At 43.5% G+C, this 24825-nt stretch overlaps 1 protein-coding gene across 3 annotated transcripts; it reads right to left on the bottom strand.

Annotated features, from left to right (window-relative positions):
* Positions 1-202: 202 nt before the first annotated feature.
* Positions 203-18206, bottom strand: LOC307203715 (uncharacterized protein). Of its 3 annotated transcripts, none has more exons than XM_079954728.1 (12): positions 18150-18206; positions 16982-17235; positions 14324-14445; positions 12514-12559; positions 12350-12387; positions 11608-12254; positions 8451-8556; positions 7332-7478; positions 6311-6371; positions 5563-5729; positions 3767-3868; positions 203-2385 (listed from the first exon to the last, which is right to left on the bottom strand). In XM_079954728.1, the coding sequence occupies exons 2-12, from the start codon at positions 17232-17234 to the stop codon at positions 2263-2265; spliced, it is 1812 nt and encodes a 603-aa protein (XP_079810854.1). In that variant the 5' UTR covers position 17235; positions 18150-18206; the 3' UTR covers positions 203-2262. The 3 variants fall into 3 exon arrangements, with proteins under 3 accessions (XP_079810854.1, XP_079810853.1, XP_079810852.1); XM_079954727.1 differs by lacking the exon at positions 18150-18206 and adding an exon at positions 17348-17559; XM_079954726.1 differs by lacking the exons at positions 3767-3868; positions 18150-18206.
* Between the last annotated feature and the right edge of the window lie 6619 nt (positions 18207-24825).

The raw sequence follows: 24825 nt of genomic DNA, 5'->3' as shown, positions 1-24825 counted from the left end.
CAGGAATCTCAACATGTGGTCCCCAATCCAATGCTTAGCTTTGCAAATGTACTAGCAGTTTTATGTACAGTTTTATGTACAAGTGCACCCTAGGACTGCAGTCTTGGAATCCTGATGGACCATTTTTAGTTGCTGATTCTGGAGGAACTACACAGCCATATGTGCAAGATTATTATTTCACTGCATTTGGAAGAATGTGACCTTTTAAAAATAGATATATTCTTTATTAGATCATTAAAGCATTGACAACCAAAATTCCAACTACTGACATAAAAAGTAACTATTAACATTACAGCAAATTAAAGACAGCACAGGGTAGTACATTAAGCTTATTATTCCAGAACATTACCAAAAAAATGCCCATCTTTCCATAAACTTATTGGATTGATTTGCATGTTTTCTCTTATAGTAGGTTGTACATTTTATGGTAGAGCGTGTACTTTTAAGTCAAAAATCATCTGGAGTCATTAAAACAGCAGCAATCTTCAATTTCAGTCAACAAAACAGTTCAAAGAAAAATAAACTACATGGAAAAAACCCCAAACTATAATCGAAGTGCATTTACAAATATTTACCATTTATGAGGATCATCTTATTATACACAATCTTTTGTTTGAAAAAACACATTTCCCATTGAAATCAGTGGGAATACTCCATGTTTACCAATTGCTGGATATATTCAATTTGCTTTTTTTTTAATTACAAAAACATTATTAGTATCGTATTGCTCCATGTGTAGCAACTAATGAAGTTTCACAGAAACCACTAACTTAAGAACCAAAGCTTACCAAAAGAAAGGGCAACATTTGGAACCGGACGTAGAGCTATGAGCAAGTTGTTGAACAAAGAGGTACAGTGCAGGTCTTGGTGTGCAGAGAGGGAGAGAAGGGGAAATCTCAAAGTGGAATCACTGTACACAGTATCTTCCAGCTAACTTTTGTCTATCATTAAACAGATCTGGTAGGTGTTTGTATTCCCTCGCCCCCCAAAACCTGTTTGACTTGCAGAAAACAAAAGAAAGCTGTTTCCACTACATGGGAAATGAGCTCTCTTAAAAAATTATTGCCCAACAGGAGTCTTCTTGAAACTTCTCTCTCCCTCCCTCTCTCTCTCTCTCTCTCACACACACAGCAGGAAAAAGTGATACCAGCTGATTGACAGGCAGACCAAGATTGGCCCATAGGCTGGAGGTTTCCCATCCCTGTGCTGGGTCCAATCAAAAAGATCCATAAATATAGGATGTCAGAACAATGGCTGCAATTCAGCTCCAACCTCAAAGGATTTCAGCACAATGAACTTTGGACTGGATTGTGGCAGATGCTAGGTAGATTTTAGATTTCACTGATTAAAGAGGAAGGAAGGAAGAAAGGAAAGAAAGAAAGATTCATGGTGCAAAGGAAATTGCACCTGTTGCATTGAGCTGCAGTCTACAAAAGCTTGTGCCGTATTAAATGTCTTCATCTTGGAGATGGTACAAGAGGTTTGTATGCATGTTTGTTTGTTTACATAATACTGTATCGAGAGCTTTCACCAAAAATTCAGTGTGCAGAATTATGGGGGAGCAGTTTTCACTCAGCCCTGGTGAAATGCCCAGCTCCATTTGTCCGGTTCCAGATTCGTCTGTGCATTTCTTATACACACTCAAAACAACCTCCATAAACTTTGATTGCATCAATAAACAAAGCATTGTGGCTTTGCTGAAAATGCATCCTCAGATCAAGGGTGGCTTTGTTTTCCCCAGTTCACGCCAGAGATAAAACGCAGGTGCTCTGCCAATGAGATACAGAAGCCCTCCCTCTGTAGGGGATCAGTTTGAATTTTTGCATGGCAATAATCTGTGCCTGCTCCATGGACCACCATCCATTAAGGAGCATCGTCTCCTACACTTGATATTTTGAGAGCAAGGTCATTTAAGGCAGGGGAGAAGACCTCAGAGCTTCTCTATCTTGACACATATGGCTTGGGGAAATAGAGCCAGCCTTTGCCATCTATAATCTTCAGTGCTCTTCCACTACAATTTTTCTGAGGACATGAATCCAGCAAAGCCCAAGCCTTCACAGGTTCAAAGACTTTTACTGTCTATTCTCAAGCTGTTCTTCCACCAACAGCCTGGCAGAAATGGCACTCCAGATTTCTTGAAGTCCATCGAGGCATTCTGCGGGCTTCAGATCATCAAGTATACAAAGCCTGAAACACATCTGATATATCAGCAGCCAGTGTTCTAGGAAGTCCATTGCTTCCTGGTGTGCTTAGGTGTCCTGTTTACATTGCACCTTCATGGGAACGGTCAAGGAAACTTGGAAAAGAAACCATTGGTGGCTCCACATCTTCTCCTTGCAAATACAGAAGGGCGATTTCATCTAGTCCAGAGAGCAAGCTGTAATCCTGGACAAGGTGAAAGTATTCAATCAGTCTCATTTCCTAACACGGACAAGAGCTATGCATAAGCCAGGCTTCCACAGAATCTCAGCAAAGCTGTATTGATGGAAGAATCTGCATTTCCTAAGGATCTCAGCTTTAATTTAAAAACAAAACAAAAACAAAGGGCATTTCTACTTTTGAAGGTTGCAATGATATACGAGGCAGGGGGCGGGTACTGACTAATGAAACCCCAAAGCCCCAGGGGCTGCTGAAGAAGACTCTCAGGGGCAAAGGTGCGACTTCAATGTCCCCTACAGCCTACTGCCAAGGCTGGGTTCTGCAAGTTTGCAACAGTAGTTGGCTGTGCCAAGTACAGATTGCCTGGTGCTTTGTGACACCATGTATTCACCTTCTCTCTTGCCCTCAATCCCTAGAGTTATTTTGCAACTTCATTAGTGTGATCTGGGCTTAGAAAAAAATAACAGTGAGGCAATGTGTGTATGTTTCATTTAATTAAAGGATACAAATTTTTGCATTTTTTTTGTAACTGTAAGTTTTTAAGCTCTGTCTAAAGTTGTTTTTTAAACTGTTGCAACCAAGCATGGGAATTTAGATACAGTGGTACCTTGGGTTAAGAACTCAATTCGTTCCAGAGGTCTGTTCTTAACCTGAAACTGTTCTTAACCTGAGGTACCACTTTAGCTAATGGGGCCTCCCGCTGCTGCCGCCGCGCTGCCAGAGCACGATTTCTGTTTTCATCCTGAAGCAAAGTTCTTAACTCGAGGTACTATTTCTGGGTTAGTGGAGTCTGTAATCTGAAGCATATGTAACCTGAAGCGTCTGTAACCCGCGGTACCACTGTAGTAGCAGTAGTAGTAATAATAATAATAATAGTAATAATACAGTCATACCTCGGGTTACAGATGCTTCAGGTTGTGTTTTTTTGGGTTACGGACGCGCCGAAACCCGGAAGTACCGGAACGGGTTTCTTCCAGGTTTCAGCGGTTGCGCATGCGCAGAAGCACTAAATCACACTTTGCACATGCACAGAAGCACAGAAGCACAACCCGTGCATGCACAGACGTGGTGCTGCGGGTTGCAAACGTGCCTCCCGCACAGATCACGTTCGCAACCTGAGCATCCACTGTAATAAAGAATTACGTTCTCCTTTAAATGATGCAAACTGGAACTGAGTTTCTCCCACATTCCTACTCCCAAGTAACAACAACAACAACTGATTATTTATGCCCCACCCATCTGGCTGGTTTTATGACTGAAAGCTTCATTCTCTTTCATTTCTGTCTGTCATCCATAATACTTAAGGACCACACACACAAAAACTGGCAAAGCAACCAATCCTCTTGCAGTCTACCTGCCACCCTTTTCACCAACCCAATAGAATTACCTGCTGCCTTTGGGGCCTGTGAGTTTGGAAAAAACGCATCAGTTCACTATTTTGCTGGACTTTTGCAAAATAATTTGAAACTCGACTTGATGAGTTTGTTCCCTAGGAAAAGAATAAGAGGATAGTCATAGTCCCCTGGTTTGGATACAGCTTTTGCGTAGACATTATGCTTAGAAGAGATCCCAGCAAAACATGTCAACGAAATAACATACGTGTATCAAGAAGACTATCTCCGGAACTAAGAACAATTTAATACACGGGTTCCTAGCAGAGTCGTAGTATCCTATTTTAGGAGAATAGCTGGTTTAAATGCGCATTTTACATCTGACTTCCTCTAGTAATGCTTTCTTTTGAAAGGTTTAATATAATTTGCTTTGTCAACTTTGCTGTGTTAAATGTTCGTTCTGTACTTGATTTACTTTGCAATGTTTTATTTTGAAATCTTTAAGCTACTATTTTAAGTTTCCTGTTAATTATGCTGCTTTGAATGTGTATTTTATGTTTGACTTCCTTCAGCAGTGTTTTATTCCAGAGGGTTTCATTTGATGCTTTAATGTGTTGTAAACTGCTTTCAGATTTCTTAAAAATATAAAGCAATATAGAAATGAAAGGAATAATAATAAAAACAACTTAGGTGCACTAATTTTAATGGGTTTGATCTGAGTAGAAGTTACCGTATTTTTTGCCCTATAGGACGCACTATTTCCCCTCCAAAAATGAAGGGGAAATGTGTGTGTATCCTATGGGGCGAATGCAGGCTTTCGCTGAAGTCTGGAGAGCGAGAGGCGTTGGTGCGCACCGACCCCTCTTGCTCTCCAGGCTTCAGAAAGCTATCCGCAAGCCTTGGGAGCCTGCGGGAGTGCCTGCCGGGCTCGCAAGGCTTTCGGGCAGCAGCCTGAAGCTCGGGGCGCGCTCCGAAGGGCGTCCCGTGCTTCGCGCAGATTTCTGCAAGCCTTGCGAGCCTGGTGGGAGCCCAGCGGGAGCTGCCCCACGGAGGCTAGGGAGGCTGTCCCTGAAGGTAGAAGAGGGAGATGGAGCGCTCCGTCTCCCTCTTCTAGCTTGGGGATGGCTGTGCAAAGCCTCTGCAGGGCAGCGGAGTGCGCTGCCCCACGGAGGCTAGAGAGGCTGTCCCTGAAGGTCCCCTTTTGCTGATCCCGAAGCCCACGGCTGGGGGGGGGGGAAATCAAATTTTTTTCCTTGATTTTCCCCCCAAAAAACTAGGTGTGTCCTATGGGCCAGTGCACCCTATGGGGTGAAAAATACGGTAGTTAGCTACCATCCGCTATTTCCAAATTTGTATCTATGCACATGATTTACCGACACCAATTTTATGCCAGTTGGCACTCTCTTTTGTAGTACAATCATACCTTGGAAGTCGAACGGAATCCGTTCCAGAAGTCCGTTCGACTTCCAAAATGTTTGGAAACCAAAGTGCAGCTTCTGATTGGCTGCAGGAAGCTCCTGCAGCCAATCAGAAGCTGTGGAAGCCCTGTCGGACGTTCAGCTTCCAAAAATAGTTCGCAAACCAGAACAGTCACTTCTGGGTTTGCGGCGTTCGGGAGCAGAAAGGTTCGAGAACTAAGCTGTTCAAAAACCAAGGTATGACTGTACCACAAATACTTTTTTTTAAAAAAAGTGTGGAAAGCCTCTGACAGCTGGCAAAACTCTCTTTTCTGATAGGAGAAAGGATACAAGTGAGCAGAAGGGGAAAGACCTGGAAAGAAAAAGACCCTACACCCACTCCAAAACCCTTCATAAAATCAAGCTACATTTCCGCTTGAGACCAAAGCACTTACTTGCTCCCATGGGTTGGCTCCCATTTGTATCAAGCACTTGATACCACTCAGTATCTGATTCTTACGGAGGTTCAGAAGCTTCCATGTCTCAGCCGAGAGATGGCGGCTCTCCAAGTCCATCGCGAGAGCGCAGTGAGCCAAACCCGCGCACTGTATTGGCGTTAAGCCTGTTTAGAGAGGAGCAGAAGGAGCATTAGACACTGCAGGCCAAACCAGACGTGTGCTTAGCATGTAGCATGCGTTTTGCTCTTTATTCAATAATTATAGGCATGTGCAAACCCAATTCACAGTGCGGAAAACAACAGAGTGGAGGCTCGTATCGTCACTTTCTCACTGTGGTTGGAACAGAGATCCCATCTCTTTCCCTGTGTGCTACTAGGAGACTGAGGGAGGGAATATCATTGGGGGGCAGTGAATAGATATCCCCCCATCACACACACTGCCTTCCCAGTAAACATTGAGCTCCCCCATGTCTGCAGTTAATTAAGGAAAAGCAAGATATGTGGTTGATTTCTATGTATTAGGTCAGCCTTTCTCAACCTGTGGGTCCCCAGATGTTGTTGAACTACAACTCCAATCACCCTTAGCTAGCAAGGCCAGAGCTCAGGGATGATGGGAGTTGTGGTCCAACAACATCTGGGGACCCACAGGTTGAGAACCGCTGTATTAGGTGCATGCCTTGATTGACAGATTGTATCCTAAGAGGCAGGAAAAGAGTTCCCTAGCCTCTCCAAACTTCTCCACATACCCTGATTGTCGGTTGCGTCTACTTCAACGTGGATGCCAACTTCCTGACAGTGTTTCAAGACCTGCCATGGAAAAAGAGACGAGGCTACTTTAAATATCCTGGCAGGCTGCAGTAAGAGTGGGCCAAACAGTTGCAAAAGGATAGGCATGGACAAACCTCTCAAGTGTTGGTTTCTCTCCGTTTCTCATTTTTCTAATCTTAAATTTAGGTCGCATTTCTGCAGAAAGTTGCGATCTTTTTTATAATAATAAAAAATTGTACGAATTCACCAGTATTTAGAGCAAAGCTCTCATAAATAAACACATTTTTGTATGCAGTTTTGACATATATACATGCATATTTCTGCAAGCACTTTCCCCAGATACCATACATTTCCAACAATATTTTTATTAATATATACATGTATATGCACACGTTACTTTCACACACACACACACACACACACATTTTTGTACACAGTCCTTGGCTGGAGAACATTGCAAAATTCAGAATGGTGGTAATTTTGATGCATGGCCATACTTCAGTCGGCATATTGTTTCAGGAAGTACAGATTAGGTAGATTTGGGGTTAAAGGTGACCTGGACTGAATTTCTCCCCCATCCCTACCTCAAATTAATAGACATATAACTCAGCCAGGGGGGTGCGGATGGCACTGTGGGTTAAACACAGAGCCTTGCTGATCAGAAGGTTGGCGGTTCGAATCCCCGCGACGGAGTGAGCTCCCGTTGCTCGGTCCCTGCTCCTGCCCACCTAGCAGTTCGAAAGCATGTCAAAGTGCAAGTAGATAAATAGGCACCGCTCCAGCAGAAAGGTAAACGGCATTTCCGTGTACTGCTCTGGTTCTCCAGAAGCAGCTTAGTCATGCTGGCCACATGACCCAGAAGCTGTACACCGGCTCCCTCAGACAATAAGCGAGATGAGCGCCACAACCCCAGAGTCGGCCACAACTGGACCTAATGGTCAGGGGTCGCTTTACCTTTACCTTTAACCCAGCCAGGCCCCACTTTCAAACTCTACTTACTTCCAAGACTCTCAGATAACCCTTCTCAGCACAGAGGTGCAAGGGAGTCTTCTCTGAGCTGTCCCTCGCGTTTACATCAGCCCCCAGAGACAGCAGGTCGCTGGCAATAAGATGGTGGTTCTTTTGAGCTGCTATGTGCAACGCAGTCTTTGAAGGATTAAAAAAAAAGATGGGGAAGGAGAGATAGAAATTTTGAGCTATTCACAAATGAGAGTGGCACCTTGTCACTGTGTTGTTAATATCGCAACTGCTGCAATTTAGCAAGCAATAATCTTTACATCCATTCAAAGGGAAGAGAACATGTGCCCCCCTGCTCTTCTAGGATGCTGCTCGTTATGTACTGAGTTGAATAGGATCCAAAATGCAGCAGTCTGATTGGTCCTAGAACAATAGGATTTAGAATGCAGCAGTCTAATTGGTCCTAGAACAATGCAGCAGTATGATTGGTCTGCAGGAGCCACCCAATCCAGCTCCAGATGGAAGTGAATCCACAACCTGATTGGCTTACAGGAGAATTCCGGAATTAGCCAATCACCTGCAGCCCATTGTGTAAATAATGTATATAAAGCAGATACTTTGGGGGAGCTTTTATTCCTCCTCCCACTATGAGCTGAATAAAGAGCATGAAATCCACTCTCGACTGAGTATATTTCACTGCTAGACTACAATTCCCATCCCATCTCTTGATCACTGGCCACGCTGACTGGGGCTGACTGGAGTTGAAGTCCTAGCATATTTTGACAGCCACAGATTCCTCCTCTCTGCTTGAGGGTGTATGAGGTTTCCTACCACTAGTAGAGGAACAAGTGCAAGAGCAGTTTCAAAAGCTGGCTTTCAGTTAACGTGAATTAGCGTTAGGGAGCATGACCTAGAATAAAGTAAGATCCGCCATTCCATTTCCCTCCCCTTGCACCTTAAGACACTTACCATTCACAGACAAGTGAAAACACTCTTATTCTGTTGACCTTTTGGGGATTAGTGGACAAATGGTTTCTGTGTTTTTTAAAAATGCAGCTTGCAACTTTTCAAAAATCCCCCCCTTTTTGCTCTATTTCATGTGGTCCATTTCTATAAAATTGCTGCCCTGCAAACAGCCTTCTGCTAAAAAGCAGCTCGTACCTGTTTCGCTGCGTTCTTCCCATCAAGTCTGTTGAGATGTGCAAACCTCCTTGCCAGCGCATATGCCAGCACCCTTTTCCCCTGAGAAACAGCATTGTGAAGAAGCCTGGGCAGAAGGGGAGAGAAAACAAGAGGAGTTTTGGTTTGGTTTCAGAAATGCCACAGGTGGTTCCAGACCCTCCAAGTGTCCCTATTTTCCAAGGACAGTCCTGGATATACAGAAGCTGTCCCGGTTTCTGATTTGATCCTGGAATGTCCCTCTTTTCCTTAGGACATTCCTATTTTCATCAAAGAAATGTTGGAGGATATGGAGTTATGCAACCCCTGAGCCAAGGAGACAAGTAACTATGCAACCTTTGGAAGACATCTGAAGGAAGCTGTATAGGAATTTTTTTAAATGTTTAATGTTTTATTATGTTTTTATATACAGTGGTACCTCGGGTTACATACACTTCAGGTTACATACGCTTCAGGTTACAGACTCCGCTAACCCAGAAATAGTACCTCAGGTTAAGAACTTTGCTTCAGGATAAGAACAGAAATCGTGCTCCGGTGGTGCGGCAGCAGCAGGAGGCCCCATTAGCTAAAGTGGTGCTTCAGGTTAAGAACAGTTTCAGGTTAAGAAAGGACCTCCAGAACGAATTAAGTACTTAACCTGAGGTACCACTGTATGTTGGAAGCTGCCGAGAGTGGCTGAGGCAACACTGTCATATAAGCGGGGCATAAATAATAAAGTTGTTGTTGTTGCTGTTGTTGAATAAGATGCCCTATTTTCATCAGAGAAATGTTGGGGAGTATGTGGTTTCGCAAAACAGAGAGAAACAGCAAGGGCGGAGAGGCTTGAAATCAAATGAGAGCTTCTGCTGCTGGGCAAATGTCTAAAGGATATTTTCACAGGCTCATAGGAAGTTGCCTCCCACTGAGATGCTGGGGATTGAACCTAGAACCTTCTAAATGCAAAGCAGATGCTCTTCCACTAAGCTATGGCTCTTCCCCAGATACGATCCCCACCCCTACTATTTGCAAATTTAACAAATAGTAACATAAGAAGCTGCTTTATGCCGAGTCAGCTCACTGGTCAATCTAGTTCAATACTGTCTACACTGACTGGCAACATCTCTCAAGGATTGCAGATGAGAAAACTCCTTCCCCCGCATGGAGATTAAAGTTGTGGGGAACTGGATTTAAGACTAGCAAAACATGAAACCAAAATGGGGGAAAAAACCCCAACCCATCCCCAGATATCTATCCAAGCCCCAATACTTTCTTCCTTGAAGGTTTTTAAGACAGAGGTTGGTTTGGTCATCTGTCATGGATGCTTTAGTTGAGATTTCTGCATTGCAGGGGGTTGGACTAGATGACCCTCAGGGCCCCTTCCAACTCTACAATTCTATGATTCTGTGATACATAGAATCATAGATTCTATGGTATGCTGGTTCAAAGTTATTCAGTTTCAAAATAAAGGGCACGGCCTCGCTTTGACTCAGCTCTGAAAGGGGAAAGGGATTTCCCTTTATTTTAGATCTAAGATTTAGAAGCAAATATTTGAAATAGAAACATACACAGTTCTACTGAAATGGCTCATAAAACGTTGCTTTGTTTTGTTCAGGTTCCAGTGAATAGGCCCTCTGAGTTCTCTGGAAGTCTCCTCCCTGTTCCCTTATCAGTGACCTGACGCTGCCGGATAACCTCCCCATTCAGATTTATGGCCATCATGTTTGAAAATAAGGAAGGAAAGAAAATCGATGACAGAGAAGCACCATCGGCTTCTGCCACTCTAAGAACAATGATAATGACTTATTGGTAAGTTGGCAATAAGAGGAATAGTAACGCTAGTGGCTGTGAGGATAAGCGGAAGGCTTAATCCCCGACACATCTATAATATGGGAATAATAATAGAGAGTCACTGCCAGTCAGTGTAGACAACGCTGAGCCAGATGGACCTATGGGCTTAGAAGTTTCCTATGATATACCTGGGACACGGGTGGCACTGTGGGTTAAACCACAGAGCCTAGGACTTGCCAGTCAGAAGGTCGGCGGTTTGAATCCCTGCAACGGGGTGAGCTCCCGTTGCTCGGTCCCAGCTCCTGCCAACCTAGCAGTTCAAAAGCACGTCAAAGTGCAAGTAGATAAATAGGTACTGCTCCAGCGGGAAGGTAAACGGCATTTCCGTGCGCTGCTCTGGTTCGCCAGAAACGGCTTAGTCATGCTGGCTACATGACCCGGAAGCTGTACGCTGGCTCCCTCAACCAATAAAGCGAGATGAGCGCCGCAACCCCAGAGTCGGCCACGACTGGACTTAATGGTCAGGGGTCCCTTTACCTTTACCTTTACTGTAATATATACATAAGAAAGCCATTGTCCTCCAGATCCAGGATCCCTTCCTCGGATGCTTTAAAACTTGAGTTTTTAAGCCACAGCATTTACTAAAATTCATTACCAAATTCTTCCCTTCCCTTTCTCCCTAGTTATTGGTATTTGGCTTCAAGTTTGTTGGGGCAGGGAACTGCCCCCTCCTCACTTTTGTTTTGCATATGTTACTCTGAACATTGCAATGGACACTGGTCAGAAAGTAAACATAGACTCACAGCAGCTCTCAGGATACATCTGTGAACCGCAATGAAATGAAACAAAGGCCACGGGGAAAGGTAGCAAGAATCATGGGGTGTATAATCATTCCATCACCCAAGTTACAAAGGGTTTTGTTAAAAGATGTTTTAACTTTTGAAAGTATTGTCACCAGAAGGAGGAGGAGTATCAGGAAGAGTGGATTAAATTTAATGATTATTTAGTTAAATATGTTAAGTTAAATTAACTGAAAATAGCTTGCAGATACTTCATTGGTTTAGGATTTTATTTATGTTAAGTGATGAATTAATATGTTTAATTTCATAAAGTTAAGATTTAAGGATGTTAATGTTTAAGTTAAATTTTATAAGAATTATGATTTGGGAAACCATTAAAAGGATATGCAATGAAATTCAACCAAGGGGGAGCAGGGAAGTCACTTAACAAAGTTAATAAGTGTAATTTTCAATAAGACTAGGATTTATGTTTGTCTTATGTGTTTGTTTGTTTATAATACTGTGAAAACCAATAATTTTTTTTTGAAAAAAACCAAAGTATTGTCAGGTACAAAACCAAACCACTGACCAACCTGTTCCCATTTCTATCCGGCATGAGCAGCTTGTCCACCGAGATGCCCCTGAGCCGACTCTCCTCGCGGCAGAGCTGGAATTGGAAGAAAGAAATGGCAGGAGCCTCCTGCCCCATGGAAGACCACGCACTTGCCTTCAGACATTCCCTGCCATGCAAGGCAGCAGTGTCCTCTTCCCAAGTCTCTGGCAAAGCCTGCCCCAGTGGGTCGTGGCAGTGAGGCCTAATCTCCTTGGAAAAGCCTTGGGAACTCTCCCCAGGATGTTCAACAGACCCATTCCCCAGCCAGCATCTTTCTTCCACGCAGGTATTCTGGAACGTGTCGGTAAGATCCAGACGTTGTTGCGTCTTTCTGCAATCAAATCCATAGGAAATCTCAGCACGTGGGTGAGGCAATGCGCCTGAAGCAGACAACGGCTGAAATCCGACAGGCTCCCAGCTGCTTCCCAGCCAGTTGCCATCTGGTTGTGAGTTGCCGTTGGTTTCCCACCAGGGAGGCTGAAATCCCTGCGTCGCACCATGTGGGAACTGCGTAGGCAACCGAGGCTCTAGCTTGGAGTGGCTCTTGTTCAGGTCTTCCTGAAGTACTTCGACTAGGATGTCCAAGTCCTCTGTGCTTTTTAAGGCTGTCTGAGCCTGACAGCATTTCTTTAAAAAGAAGAGAAAGAAATGAATGTGTGAGGTCTGCGGTCTGATTTGCTTGGGAAATGCAGGCTACGGAAGAGAAAAAGTGTCCCACATACTTGCTTGTCATGCCTTTCTGAGCGAGCTCTTTTTTTCCCTGTACAGGAAAAAAGAAATATATAAATATCTATAGGTATTCACTTACCAAAGCAATTAAAGCAAGGGTTTTTGCATGTAGGGTTGCCCCATACATACACACACAAGTTTTTCCCCCCTATTTTACCTGCTCTTCCTGAAGACCTTTTGGTATTTGCTTTTGCAGGTGTTTCCTATGGAAAGAAAAATAATGTATTTGGGAAATTATCAACCTTGATAAAATAGATCAGCCTCAACCTAGTGCCCTCCAGAAGCTTTGGACTATAACTCCCATCAGTCCCGGCCAGCACAGTTGTAGACAGCCTGGGATGTCTCATTGACTGGGGCAAAAGCTGAAAAAATGGCAGTGACACAAGCAGGGGAACCCCTGTGATCTCAAGGTGATCCCTTCTACAAATTGAGCTTCAGTTGTAGCCAACTTTTCTGTTCGAGAGAAGTAGCCCAGAAACTCACACTTTTAGTGTGTGACTCTTAGTGGAAGGATAAATATCAATACCGAACACAAAGTTTGATTCCCTGACCACCATACCAGCAGTACTAGAAAAGTGAACTAGGGTATTTTCAGACAGGGTCATAATTGGTAAATGAGTTTTGACATTAAGTGGTGTATAAATTAACTTAAAGTTAATACTACAAAAACAGCAACAAGCAATAATTTAGCAAAATGAGCAAGAGCGTAAGGGAAATATTACTGGCATGGAATCCTATCAGAGGTGATACCATCAGGAAGAAATAGGAATAAAAGGGTAGGAATTAGTCACCTTTTAGGAAAAATTATTACTGTATAGCATTTGGGGCACTTTTAGTGGAGAATGTGGTTGATTATTTGCAAGTATGGAAGAGTGGGAGACAGACAGGAATGACCTAGAGATGCAACAGAACCCAAGGGGAAATTCTCTTGTGCAGACACCACTGAGATGAGCAGGCACTGGAGGCCTTTCCTCCAATGATGCTTGTGCAGGAGATCTCCCCTTTGCGCTGTGTCTGCAGCTACTAATGCTCTTTATTAAGCACTCTTGACAATGTAGTGCTTGACAAAGGGCTTATATATAACGTGACAGCAGAGGAAGCCATATACAGGAAATGCTGCCTTAGCACGTGTACCCCCAGAAGATTGCTGTAGCCTGTGGGAAAGCATCTCCTGCAAGTTGCAAAGATCTGCTCCTGCCAACCTAGCACTTCAAAAGCACATCAAAGTGCAAGTAGATAAATAGGTACCGCTCTGGCAGGAAGGTAAACGGCGTTTCTGTGCACTGCTCTGGTTCGCCAGAAACAGCTTAGTCATGCTGGCCACATGACCCAGAAGCTGTACGCTGGCTCCCTCGGCCATGAGCCCCGCACCCCAGAGTCATCCGTGACTGAACCTAATGGTCAGGGGTCCCTTTACCTTTACCCCTGTTCTATGGAATGGCAAGAGGGACCCCACTATCTGCACTTTCCAGAAACAACTGAAAACGTTTTCTTTGTTCTAAGTGGCTAAATAAATGAGTCTTTGCCACGAGTGTCTATTTTGTACAGGCAGCACCGATTTGCATGGGGGGTTCCATTCCTGGCCCCCACGTGCGTTGGCAGAGCACACATAAGCCTGTTCTGCTCCTATACCTGCCTCTTCCAGGCCCAAAAGGACCCACGCGTCGGTGGTCATGCATCAACTGCACATACCCAAAATGGTCTCCACCTGCACAGGATTGTTTTATTTTTATTTTAAAGGTATCTGCTGTTTTTAATAAATAAATGACAATGATGAAAGGAAATGGGGCAGGAAGAACATGGAGTTAATTAATGGAAGGAAGTGTGAATCTCCATCTTGGGAATCATAATAATTTGGTTTGGCCACATAGCTTAGCAAAACAAGGGAAGGTGCAAGGGGCATCTCACAGTGGGAACAGCCCGATCTTCATTATCCTCGTGCTCAGGAAATGGGGCGAGTATCTTACCCTGACGTCACTGGACTCTGTCCCTTTGGAGAGACGGATTTTTCTCAGCAGTTCACACACTGGCATTTTTACCCTCACGCCCACATACTGCTTTTGAGGGGCACCCACAGTCAATGCTGAACCTGGAAAAATAAATAAATCAAAAGGTGGTGACATGCATTTACAGAGGGCCTGCTCCATGCTTCTCAGCTTGTGTTCCCAAAGCAGTATATAAACACCACTGGATAAACCAATATTTTTTTTAAAAATAATAATAATCAAAATTTAAATAATTAAAAAATGTTTGTTTGTTTTTTAAAAAAAACCAACAACAACCCAGAACATAAACAATGGCACCTGATGTTCTGTGAAGCTAGGAATCTTTAGCAGAGTTCTTTTCCTCTTTGCTAAAGTACAATTCCTAGGCTGCTTTGGATGGTAAAAGGGGCATGAAAGCAATTCAGGTTTTTCAGTATAGAGAAAACCTCAGTGTTGCCCGGCTATGCCCTTTGGCAGGTAATGCAATCATTTCTACTCTTGTGTGCTTGTTCGGAGGAAAGTTTTGTTTAGGAGCCGTGTATTTCAGCACCCTGGCCCTGCAATATGCTTTTATTTCTTTCACCTGAGTGGGTGATTGAAATACTTTTGCTACCATAGTGGATTCCACCAACCTTTGCATATTCACTGACAACAGGAAATTCCTTGAAGTCCTGCCAATTTCAAAATGCTTGGCACTCAAAAGGCCTCCCATGAATAATGATAAGCATCTTATTAATCAAGTCTTCCTATCACTACCATCAACACTTCTAGGAACTGGTCATGGAGAACAATGTTTGGGCCCAGAGCCTGCCTGGAAAACAGAGCACATTGCAATCCCAATTTGGGGATGGGCAAATCTGTCAATGTTGGTTTCTCATTTTCCCCCAATCTTCAGTTCAGTTCTCCACATTTTCACATCAGTTTGCATTAAAAAAAAAAAAAGTTTTAATGAAAATTCATCACTATTTTCAGGTGCATATCTCTTAATACACACTTTTTTATACCATAATCTTGCCCCAAATACACATTTTTGCAAATCAATGTTTCCTAATAGAACACATTCCTGAATTTTATCCTCACCAACTGATGCATTTTTATGCCCCCAGTACCCTAGAATATCCATTTCCCTACATATTACCTGGCTGGAGAAACGCACTGCAAAAATTGGGAAAGTGCAGATTTTGAAGAATGCCTGTGCTTCAGTGTAGGTATTGCTTAGGAAAGTGTAAATTAGGTAAGTCAGCCTTGAAATGTGAACTAAATGGAATCTCTCTCCCTCATTCCGATCCTAGGATCTGGGACCAAGCTCTGTTGACCTTGCGGTGGAGGTTCTGAGGTTTCTCTCAGCAAAGATGCATGAGGTTCAGCTGCAACTTTCCTCTCAAGATGTCTCAATTGCAATATTAAGGGTTTCTTTGGATGTTTGGGTCCTCATTTCGCAGTTATTAGCTGCACTTGTCTGTATGGGATTCAATTCTTGTTATAGCCTTGAAAGGCTCAGCAAATCAGTAAATTTGGAAGTGACACCCAGTGACATCTGAAGTGAAAATGTTTTATGAAGAGGAGTAGCATATTGGTCAGGAGCCTGGGCTGGAAGTTCTTTCAAACTTCACCTCCGCTATCTAGCTCTCTACAAGACATAAGCACACCACAGAATTAAACTGATTTAACTTCTATATCCTCATATTAGAGTGCTAGGAATTTTAGCTGCAGAGAGCTAGGAATATCTAACAGAGCATTCTCAGTCCCTCACGTCAAACTACAGTTCTCAGGATTCTTTGAGGGAATCCACAATGGTTAAAGTGGTATAAAACAGTGGTGCTTTCACAATCAAAATCCACTTTGAGCCTCTTTCCTGTCGTTCATGACGCATGTAGACACCATTAACATGGGGCAGAATGCAAAACAAAGTCGCAGTCAATTTGCTCACCCCATCCGTCTAATGCAGAATGCAGATGTACACAGTTCACTTCTGTGTTCTTCCAAAAACACTGCAGGAAATCCCCTTCACAGTGCAGGCCAATAGAGATTGCAACACACTTATATAGGAAGCTGCCTTACACTCCATAAAACCATCGGCCTGCCTAGCTCAGTACTGTTTGCACAGACTTGCAGTGGCTCTCAAGGATTTCTGGCACAGAATCTCTCCAAGCCCTCCCTGGATTTGCCAGGGATTGCGCCAGGGACCTTTTGCATGCACACCAGGTGCCCTACCCCTAAGCCATGGCCCTTCCCTTATATACCAAGGACACTTCCTATATACAGTGGACGCTCAGGTTGCGAATGTGATCTGTGTGGGATGCACGCTCGCAACCTGCAGTGTTTGCAACCCGTAGCAGTGTGTCTACGCATGCGCAAAGCACGATTTAGCATTTCTGTGCATGCGCGGCTGCCGAAACCTGGAAGTAACCCGTTCCGGTACTTCTGGGTTTAAGTGGGTCTGTAACCCAAAAAAAAAAAAATGCAACCTGAATCGTCTGTAACTTAACTCAGGTCACTATCCTCAGGGAATTTCTCTTGCACACTAACATATATTGCAAGAAGCAGGTCAGAAATCAGTCTGTTTTCTTGCCTGATGAAATGACCGCAAATCATGTTGCACGACAGTATTCAATTATGCACAGAAAGGTTTCATCTTACCTCTCCTGGCAGGCAGCTCCTGAACCTTAGCTGGAGATGTATTCCAGGTAGTGGATTCCACACTGCTGAGTTCGGTTAAACCAGAGGCTGGTAAAGACGGGCTCTGTTGAAAATAGCTTTTGGGACTTGCTGTTTCCCCTGGCATAGGAGACCCGTGGTCCTCTGCATAGCTATAACCTTCCTTGGCACAGATATCTGGGCTGGCTGTCAATGGCTGGGTATCCGATTGAAATACTTTCACCAGTGCTTCCATCCTGCAGAAAGAAGATTACATTCCCTCGATGAGGCTCACTTTCCTACTCATTGCCAAGGGTGCATGATTCCGCATGTCAGCGCCATCACTGTGCAAACTAGACTCCCACTTACTGAGAGGAATTCTGGGAGGCGACCAAGCTTAGGTTGTCTGTTCCCCTATAGTAGAAGCTGGTGGAGGCAGCATCCTCTGACTTTATTTGCTCATGAAAGCAAGAGGGAAAATGTTTACAGGATAAAATCAATCTGGGTTGTAACCTGTCAGGTTCTGGAAGCCGTTTCTGGGTGTTTCAAAGCTGGTTCCCTGCCTACTTTTAAAAAAAGAAAAAGAAAAAGAAAAAGATAATTTATACCCAGGTAACTCTGGATAGACGTCAGTTGTCAGTAAGAAACCACACCCTGTTTCCCAATTAAGCTGTAGAAGCAGCTGACTGACAGATAACGTAGGCGGCGAAAGGCAGAAAAACAATGCAAAAAACATAATTGGCAGCGGCAGGTAGCTAATATTAAACAGCTGCACAGAATGATCCTGTTAGCAGATTGCAAGGGGAAGCAAACATCTTGCACTCTGTTATACAACTCGTTCACCCCAGACTGAAACCTTGCAGTCTAAGGTACTGCTCACACCTCACGGTTTGCTCAAGGTCCTCAAAAACTATGTGCTCTGACTGCTTCCCCTCCACACACCTTGTTCCCACTAGAGGGTAACACCTTCCCATTCAAAAGCACAGAGAGATTCACAGCTATCAGGAGTCCCCTATGGTTACCATGGTAACTATTCAGTCACTACTGCCTCAAGGGAAGGAGCTAGGCCTCAAGCCTGTCCTCTGTTTAATAAAACATTCTGCCTACTATTCCAGTTGTGTGAATATAGGAAGGTGCCTTAAACTACCAGGCAACTGGTCATTGCCCGCACCAGTGGTAGTAACCCAGTGGTCCTGTGCCAGTCAGTGGGCAGGGATGATGGGAGGTGAAGGTCCTCTCCATCCCAATGTGGTCCTGAATCTTTCCCCCTTTTAATGTGCCCCCTCTCCCACATTCCTTGGATTTTTTTTTTTTTAAAAAAGGCCAGGATTGCATTTGCACTTAGGACACAGCTGAGGGCCAGCAGCAGGGAACAAGTGTGCAGGCTGAACCCCAGAACATTTTTTCCCCATTGTATCGGGATGAAGGACCACACATATCTACTATTTGGGTCCCTGAAGCACAGAGTCACACAAAGCGGCAAAACGCTCTTGCAGGTTATTAACAGGATTTTTATTTGAAGTGCATATGCAGAACAAAGGCACAGGGCGATCAGTACGCATTGGAAGATGGCCGACAATACCATCTCTCCGACCCACACGGGGTAATTAAGAGGCTGTTATGGGAGTAGGCAGCCTCCCTTGTTGCCCCAAGGAAATGGGGAACACTGCCCTTGCCTGCTGTGCCCATAAATCACCCCCTAATTCGAAAGAAGGGGGTGAGGGCCCTAGGCAGAATGTCCCCGTGTGGACCTCGGCTCTCCTGGACGCTGTCTCTGATCGCGCACTAGTTGCAGCAATTTGGAATAATTAATTACAAAAGAAGCAAATGCACATATTTCAAGTGAAGAAGGGGAGTGAAGTCTGCTAATTTAAGTGACCTCTGCGAAAGAAGACGACGGGTTGAGAAGGTTTTGACGGGTTGAGAGGTTTTGAGAAAGGAGGCAGATTGGTGAAGATTAATGACGCTAAGACTGTTTTGATGTATGGAAGTGATGTTATATGGAAAACGTCTGGATGTGGCTACTGGATAAAAAAAATAATATCTACGCAGGATTACAAACTGTTCTAACCAGCTTGCGGAGATTATCAGAGGTCACAAAGAGAAAGGAAAAATATATGAAAATAACAACAAGAGATGTGGAAAAACAATAAGAAAGGACTGGATAGTACTGTGAACATCATAAGGTTAGATTTGTGGACATTAAAACAGCAGTAAGAAGCAAGAAGTTGATTGGATCCCCTTCGGAACTTGAAATATGGGTACCCCCAACAAAAATTTAAAATTCGGCTGTGTAATTTGGAATTTATGTAATTTGGTTTGATTTGATGTGATTGGTCGGTTAATAAAAAATTATTCTTAAATATATATATAGATAGATTTGCAAAATAGAATACCACCTGATCTCTTGTAAGTCACCTGATTTCTGGGAAATCGAAACTTATAATAAGTTCCTATATTACCATATAAGGTCTTGGTCTTCTCTCCCTCCTTCCTGCAACCTCCCTCATCCTGGTGTTGTAGCACCCTGCTTGTGGTTAACACTTAGCTGGAATGAAATATTCAACGCAGCAATAGAGAAATTAAAATAATAATTTATTTGTCAGACAAATAAATATGAGGCACAGTGGTATATGGTTACCAAGCTCTGGCCTGGCCTCTTGCCATTCTGGCCAGCACTTATATTTCCTTAATCCAGCCCCCTTGCTCCTCCTGTGGCTGCCTCTGTCCAATCAGCCTGGTTGAAATTCCTATTGGCTGTTTGCTAGAACCAATCACAAAAGATACACCCATTTCCTTTTGCCCTTTTATGGAAATCAAAAAGCTATATATTCTTCTATCTATAAATGACAAATAAGTAGTAATATATCTTACATGTGTCTCAACAAGGAATCTTAATTACCAGCTCACCTCTTGCCCTCCTTGCCCTATTGCCTTCCAAAACAGATGGTTAATCTTGAATTTTTATCTTAAACATATGTCAAGGATTTTGAGTTCACATCAACATTGAGAGATCTCCTTCATTTGAAGGTTTCCAAACAAAAGGCCTGACAACCATATATCAGGAGTGCTCGATGGCGTCTCCTGTCTGGCAGGAGGCTGGTGGCTGATGGCTGACTAGGTCAGTGTAACCTTGGCTGTCAGCCTGTAATTCCCTTTTTACGACTTTGAGAATTGTTTTCTGCTATAAATCAGGGGGGCCCCTTGTCTAGGAGTAAAAACATTGCCAAGGTTCTTAGGCAGCTGCTCTTCTGCCTGGCATGAAACATTTGAAAATCTTTAAGCTTTTTAAGATACAGGCCCTGATCAAAAATATAAGCTTTGATAAAAATGCAGGCTTATGATTAGATGCCTCAGTGTGACAATAAATCCTTGTTCTTTATCTCTATCTGCCCAGGCTAGACATTCTAACGAGGGGCCCATTTGCAATGTAACATTTAAGCATGTCCTTCAATAATAGAACAAAACCACAACAATAGAACATCCACAACAAAATATTATCAGTTCTTCTTCTTATGAAGCAACAGTGCAATCTTACATGTCTTTGCTTTAGCAAACGCCTCCAAGGGTGTAAGGGGACCAAAGTTCTAGCAGCTGGGAGTCTACTAAATTATTGAGTATTGTGGTTACAGATCACAAATTGAGCCACTGTCTTGAAAATGCCATACGCCTTCCTGTATCTTTGCAAGTAAGACCACAAATAACTAATCCTCAACATTTCACTTGCTCACACTGGTCTCATTTAAGTGCCCCCCCTCTCCCCCCTTTCTCCTTCTCTCTCTCTCTGTGTATACACACATGAAGGAAGTACTGTTTAATAATAGAATAATAAAAAGGATAACACCTGTTATTAATTAACTCGTGCATTTAACTCTGTCATCGTTTCTGTCATAGTCATGCCGATTTAACAGAATAAACAGGACCCCCAAAAAGGTCCACCACTGACTACTGTTCGGAACCTTCCAGGGTTTCTGGCAGGAAATACCCCCAGCCCTGAGGTGCTGTATGGCATTAGTGTTTTCAAAGAACTGTAAGGTGCTCAGTGCACATCTGCACCATCTATTTAAAGTGCATCTAACACACATTTAAAGCATATGACATCTCCCAAAGAATTTTGGGAACTGTAGTTTCCCCGCAACCATTAACAAACTACAGTTCCCATGATTCTTTGAGGGAAGTCGAGTATTTTAAATTTGTGTTGGATCTGCTTTAAATTGATCTGCCCACAGATAGATTTGGTGGCAGTGTGAGAACAAAAGATGAGGTTTTTTCCTCCCTTGGCTAAGAAAACTGCCAAATTGATTGCAAGCATTTTTAATTTAAACCAGTGTGGCAGTTGAGATCAATTCTCTCCTAGGGGAGGTTGCAGGAAAGCAAGCATCAAAATGCAAGTGTGGCTGACTGGCGCATTCTGTTGTTGTGTAGTCGTTTAGTTGTGTCCGACTCTTCATGGCCCCGTGGACCAGAGCATGCCAGGCACTCCTGTCTTCCACTGCCTCCCGCAGTTTGGTCAAACTCATGCTGGTAGCTTCGAGAACACTGTCCAACCATCTCATCCTCTGTCGTCCCCTTCTCCTTGTGCCCTCAATCTTTCCCAACATCAGGGTGTTTTTCAAGGAAGTCTTCTCTTCTCATGAGGTGGCCAAAGTATTGGAGCCTCAGCTTCAGGATGTGTCCTTCCAGTGAGCACTGAGGGCTGATTCCTTCAGAATGGATCGGTTTGATCTTCTTGCAGTCCATGGGACTCTCAAGAGTCTCCTCCAGCACCATAATTCAAAAGCATCAATTTTTCGGCGATCAGCCTTCTTTATGGTCCAGGCTCCTTCTAGGAATCATATTAGTATCAACTCTGTGCTCTTCACACAAGATTATCAGCACAGATAGAGTATTTTAATCCCTCAGCATTTCAAACCACTCAGACTTTCCAGGACTTGTCCTGCATGCCTAACTTGGATGTTTGTTTTTTAAATACCGCCTACGGCAAAGGCTAGGAATGGGAACACCAATTCTCCAAGCAAAAAAATCTTTATTTAGACATATGTGCAGCCTTTGCACAATGAAACTCTTTCTGCTGGCAAATATTGCCAGGAAATATTGCTCCACTCATCCCACATTCAGGTATGATACAGAAAGAGTAACGTGGGAAACAGAATTTGGAGAAAGTCCTATGTGAAATAAGGATGGGGGAGAAATTTGATTCCATATGCATTCAAATCCAAATTGATCAAATTCACATTTTCCAAAACAGTTTTCTGTTAGAGTTCTCCAATCAAACTATGCTTACAAATGTGTGTATTTTAGGGGAAAGTCTGCATAAAAATGAAACTTTGAGTGAAATTAATATTAAAAATGCATAATATTGTGGGAAATTGCTTGCAAAAAGGTGTACATTAGTCAAAAGTGCATATACAAATCTGTTTGTTAGAACGTCGCACTAAAATGCTGATTAATTTTCATGAGGCTCTTTTTTTGGCAAATTACTGCAAAATATGGGGAACTAGATTTAAGATTGGAAAAATGAGAAACAGAGAGAACCGATATTGGCAGATCCTAATATTTTCTAAACATCCCATGTAACAGTGGCCCCTGTGCTGCTGCTATTCTTATGGGTGAAAAATTGCATATGATCAGGGCATGGGTACCTGATTGCAACTGGTTACAACAAAGCAGGGGTGCCAACTTGAATAAAATATTGAGGTGGGCGGCAGGTAAACCCTGCCCCACACAATCAATCACAAGATACGACACACGCACCCCATTTGAATGGCAATGCCTATCAACTGGGGGTGGAGCTGGTGGGGACTGAAATATTTTATTGGGTGCTGAAGGGACCTCAACCACAGGAGTTGACTCCTTTGCAACAAAGCATGAATTATGTTGATAATGGTTATGTTGCAGGCATTACAACACCCATCACCCCTGACCAGTAACCTGATGGGAGTTGGCATCCTACAACATCCGGAAGAAACCCTTTGTGGTCGGGTTATAGAATCATAGAATCATAGAATCATAGAGTTGGAAGAGACCACAAGGGCCATCAAGTCCAACCCCCTGCCAAGCAGGAAACACCATCAGAGCTCTCCTGACATATGGTTGTCAAGCCTCTGCTTAAAGACCTCCAAAGAAGGAGACTCCACCACACTCCTTGGCAGCAAATTCCACTGTCGAACAGCTCTTACTGTCAGGAAGTTCTTCCTAATGTTTAGGTGGAATCTTCTTTCTTGTAGTTTGGATCCATTGCTCCGTGTCCGCTTCTCTGGAGCAGCAGAAAACAACCTTTCTCCCTCCTCTATGTGACATCCTTTTATATATTTGAACATGGCTATCATATCACCCCTTAACCTCCTCTTCTCCAGGCTAAACATGCCCAGCTCCCTTAGCCGTTCCTCATAAGGCATCGTTTCCCAGCCTTTGACCATTTTGGTTGCCCTCCTCTGGACACGTTCCAGTTTGTCAGTGTCCTTCTTGAACTGTGGTGCCCAGAACTGGACACAGTACTCCAGTTGAGGTCTGACCAGAGCAGAATACAGTGGCACTATTACTTCCCTTGATCTAGATGCTATACTCCTATTGTGTGAATCTGCAGATGGGCAGCCGTGCTAGTCATCTGCAGAAAAACAACAGTCACAGGATATAATCCAAGAGAAAGGTAAAACAACAAGAATGAGACCATTTTAATGATTAGAATCTCAACCCACCAAGACTTCCAGTTCATAAATGTATGCTCCTTCTACACTGGACAGCATCTTTCCCCTGCTCCTCTCTCCAGCCCAGACAAACACTATGATTTTTACAAACTCCAGCTCAAGCGCCAGGAGAAAAAGATTTGTGGGAGTATGAATGACTCACTTGGAAAATCCTAAATGTTTTCCCTGGCTTTCATCAGACAGGCACGAAAGTAAGACACAGGGTGTTCACTTGGCTTCTTTCGGGAAAGACAGTGGCACCCATTTTACCCAGAGGCGAAGAGTCAGGTCTCATCAACAGAAACATGTTCGAACCTTTCTGGGTATAGTGAGTTGACTTCAAGCTAGAGTTCAAGAGGCATTCACTAATTGTTTTTGTACCAGCTAAAGGTAAGCCCTAGTGAAAAGCCAAGGTCTGTGTCAGAGGTCCAATGAAATGGAAGATCAAGAGATGTAGAAAACCTCTCTTTAAATGCAACCAGCTTTGTTTAATCATCATCATCAATATTACATTTATTTATTTTGTATGCTGCCCTATACTTGTAGATCTCAGGACAGTTCAAAACATAAAATCACAATATAAAAACACAGAATACATAATAAAAAGAAAGACAAACAAATAACCCCCCTTTCCACAACACATTAAAAAGGGCACCAGATGTCAATCAGCCAAAGGCCTGGCTAAACAGGAATGTTTTCACCTGGCACCTAAAGGTGTACAATGAAGTCGCCCGGTGAACCTCCCTGGGGAGAGCATTCCACCAACAGGAACCACTGCAGAAAAGGCCCTTTCTCGTGTTGCCACCTTTCGGACCTCTCGTGGAGGAGGTACACAAAAAAAGGCCTCAAAGGAACCAGGCAGGTTCATATGGAGAAAGGCGGTTCTTGATGTATCGTGATCCTGAGCTGTTTAAGGCTTTATAGGTCAAAAACAACATTCTGAATGGGCCCAGAAACTAATTTGTAGCCAATGCAGTCAGACCAGGAACGGTGCAATATGCTCAAATCATCTTGCCCTAATGAGCAACCTGGCTGCTGAATTCTGTACTAGGATTCCTCTAAATCCATCTCAGTCATTTAAGCCAACATCACGATCCTTTCTTAACAGCAACTGTTTAAATACAAGAAGCCAGAGCTCTGATGGACCAAGTTTGCGGGGGG

The sequence above is a fragment of the Podarcis cretensis genome (genome assembly GCF_951804945.1).
Source record: "Podarcis cretensis genome assembly, chromosome: 15".
Taxonomy (NCBI): domain Eukaryota; kingdom Metazoa; phylum Chordata; class Lepidosauria; order Squamata; family Lacertidae; genus Podarcis; species Podarcis cretensis.
This window is presented reverse-complemented; position numbering and strand designations above follow the sequence as displayed.

What these genes read in the sequence shown, in the direction of transcription:
- LOC307203715 (XM_079954728.1), bottom strand. Translation starts at nt 17,234, where the DNA reads ATGGAAGCACTGGTGAAAGTATTTCAATCGGATACCCAGCCATTGACA. An exon ending in CAGAGTCCAGTGACGTCAGG is followed by an intron (nt 12,560 to 14,323) that starts GTAAGATACTCG and finishes TTCTTTCCATAG; the next exon opens with GAAACACCTGCAAAAGCAAA. An exon ending in AGACGCAACCGACAATCAGG is followed by an intron (nt 5,730 to 6,310) that starts GTATGTGGAGAA and finishes CTCTCTAAACAG; the next exon opens with GCTTAACGCCAATACAGTGC.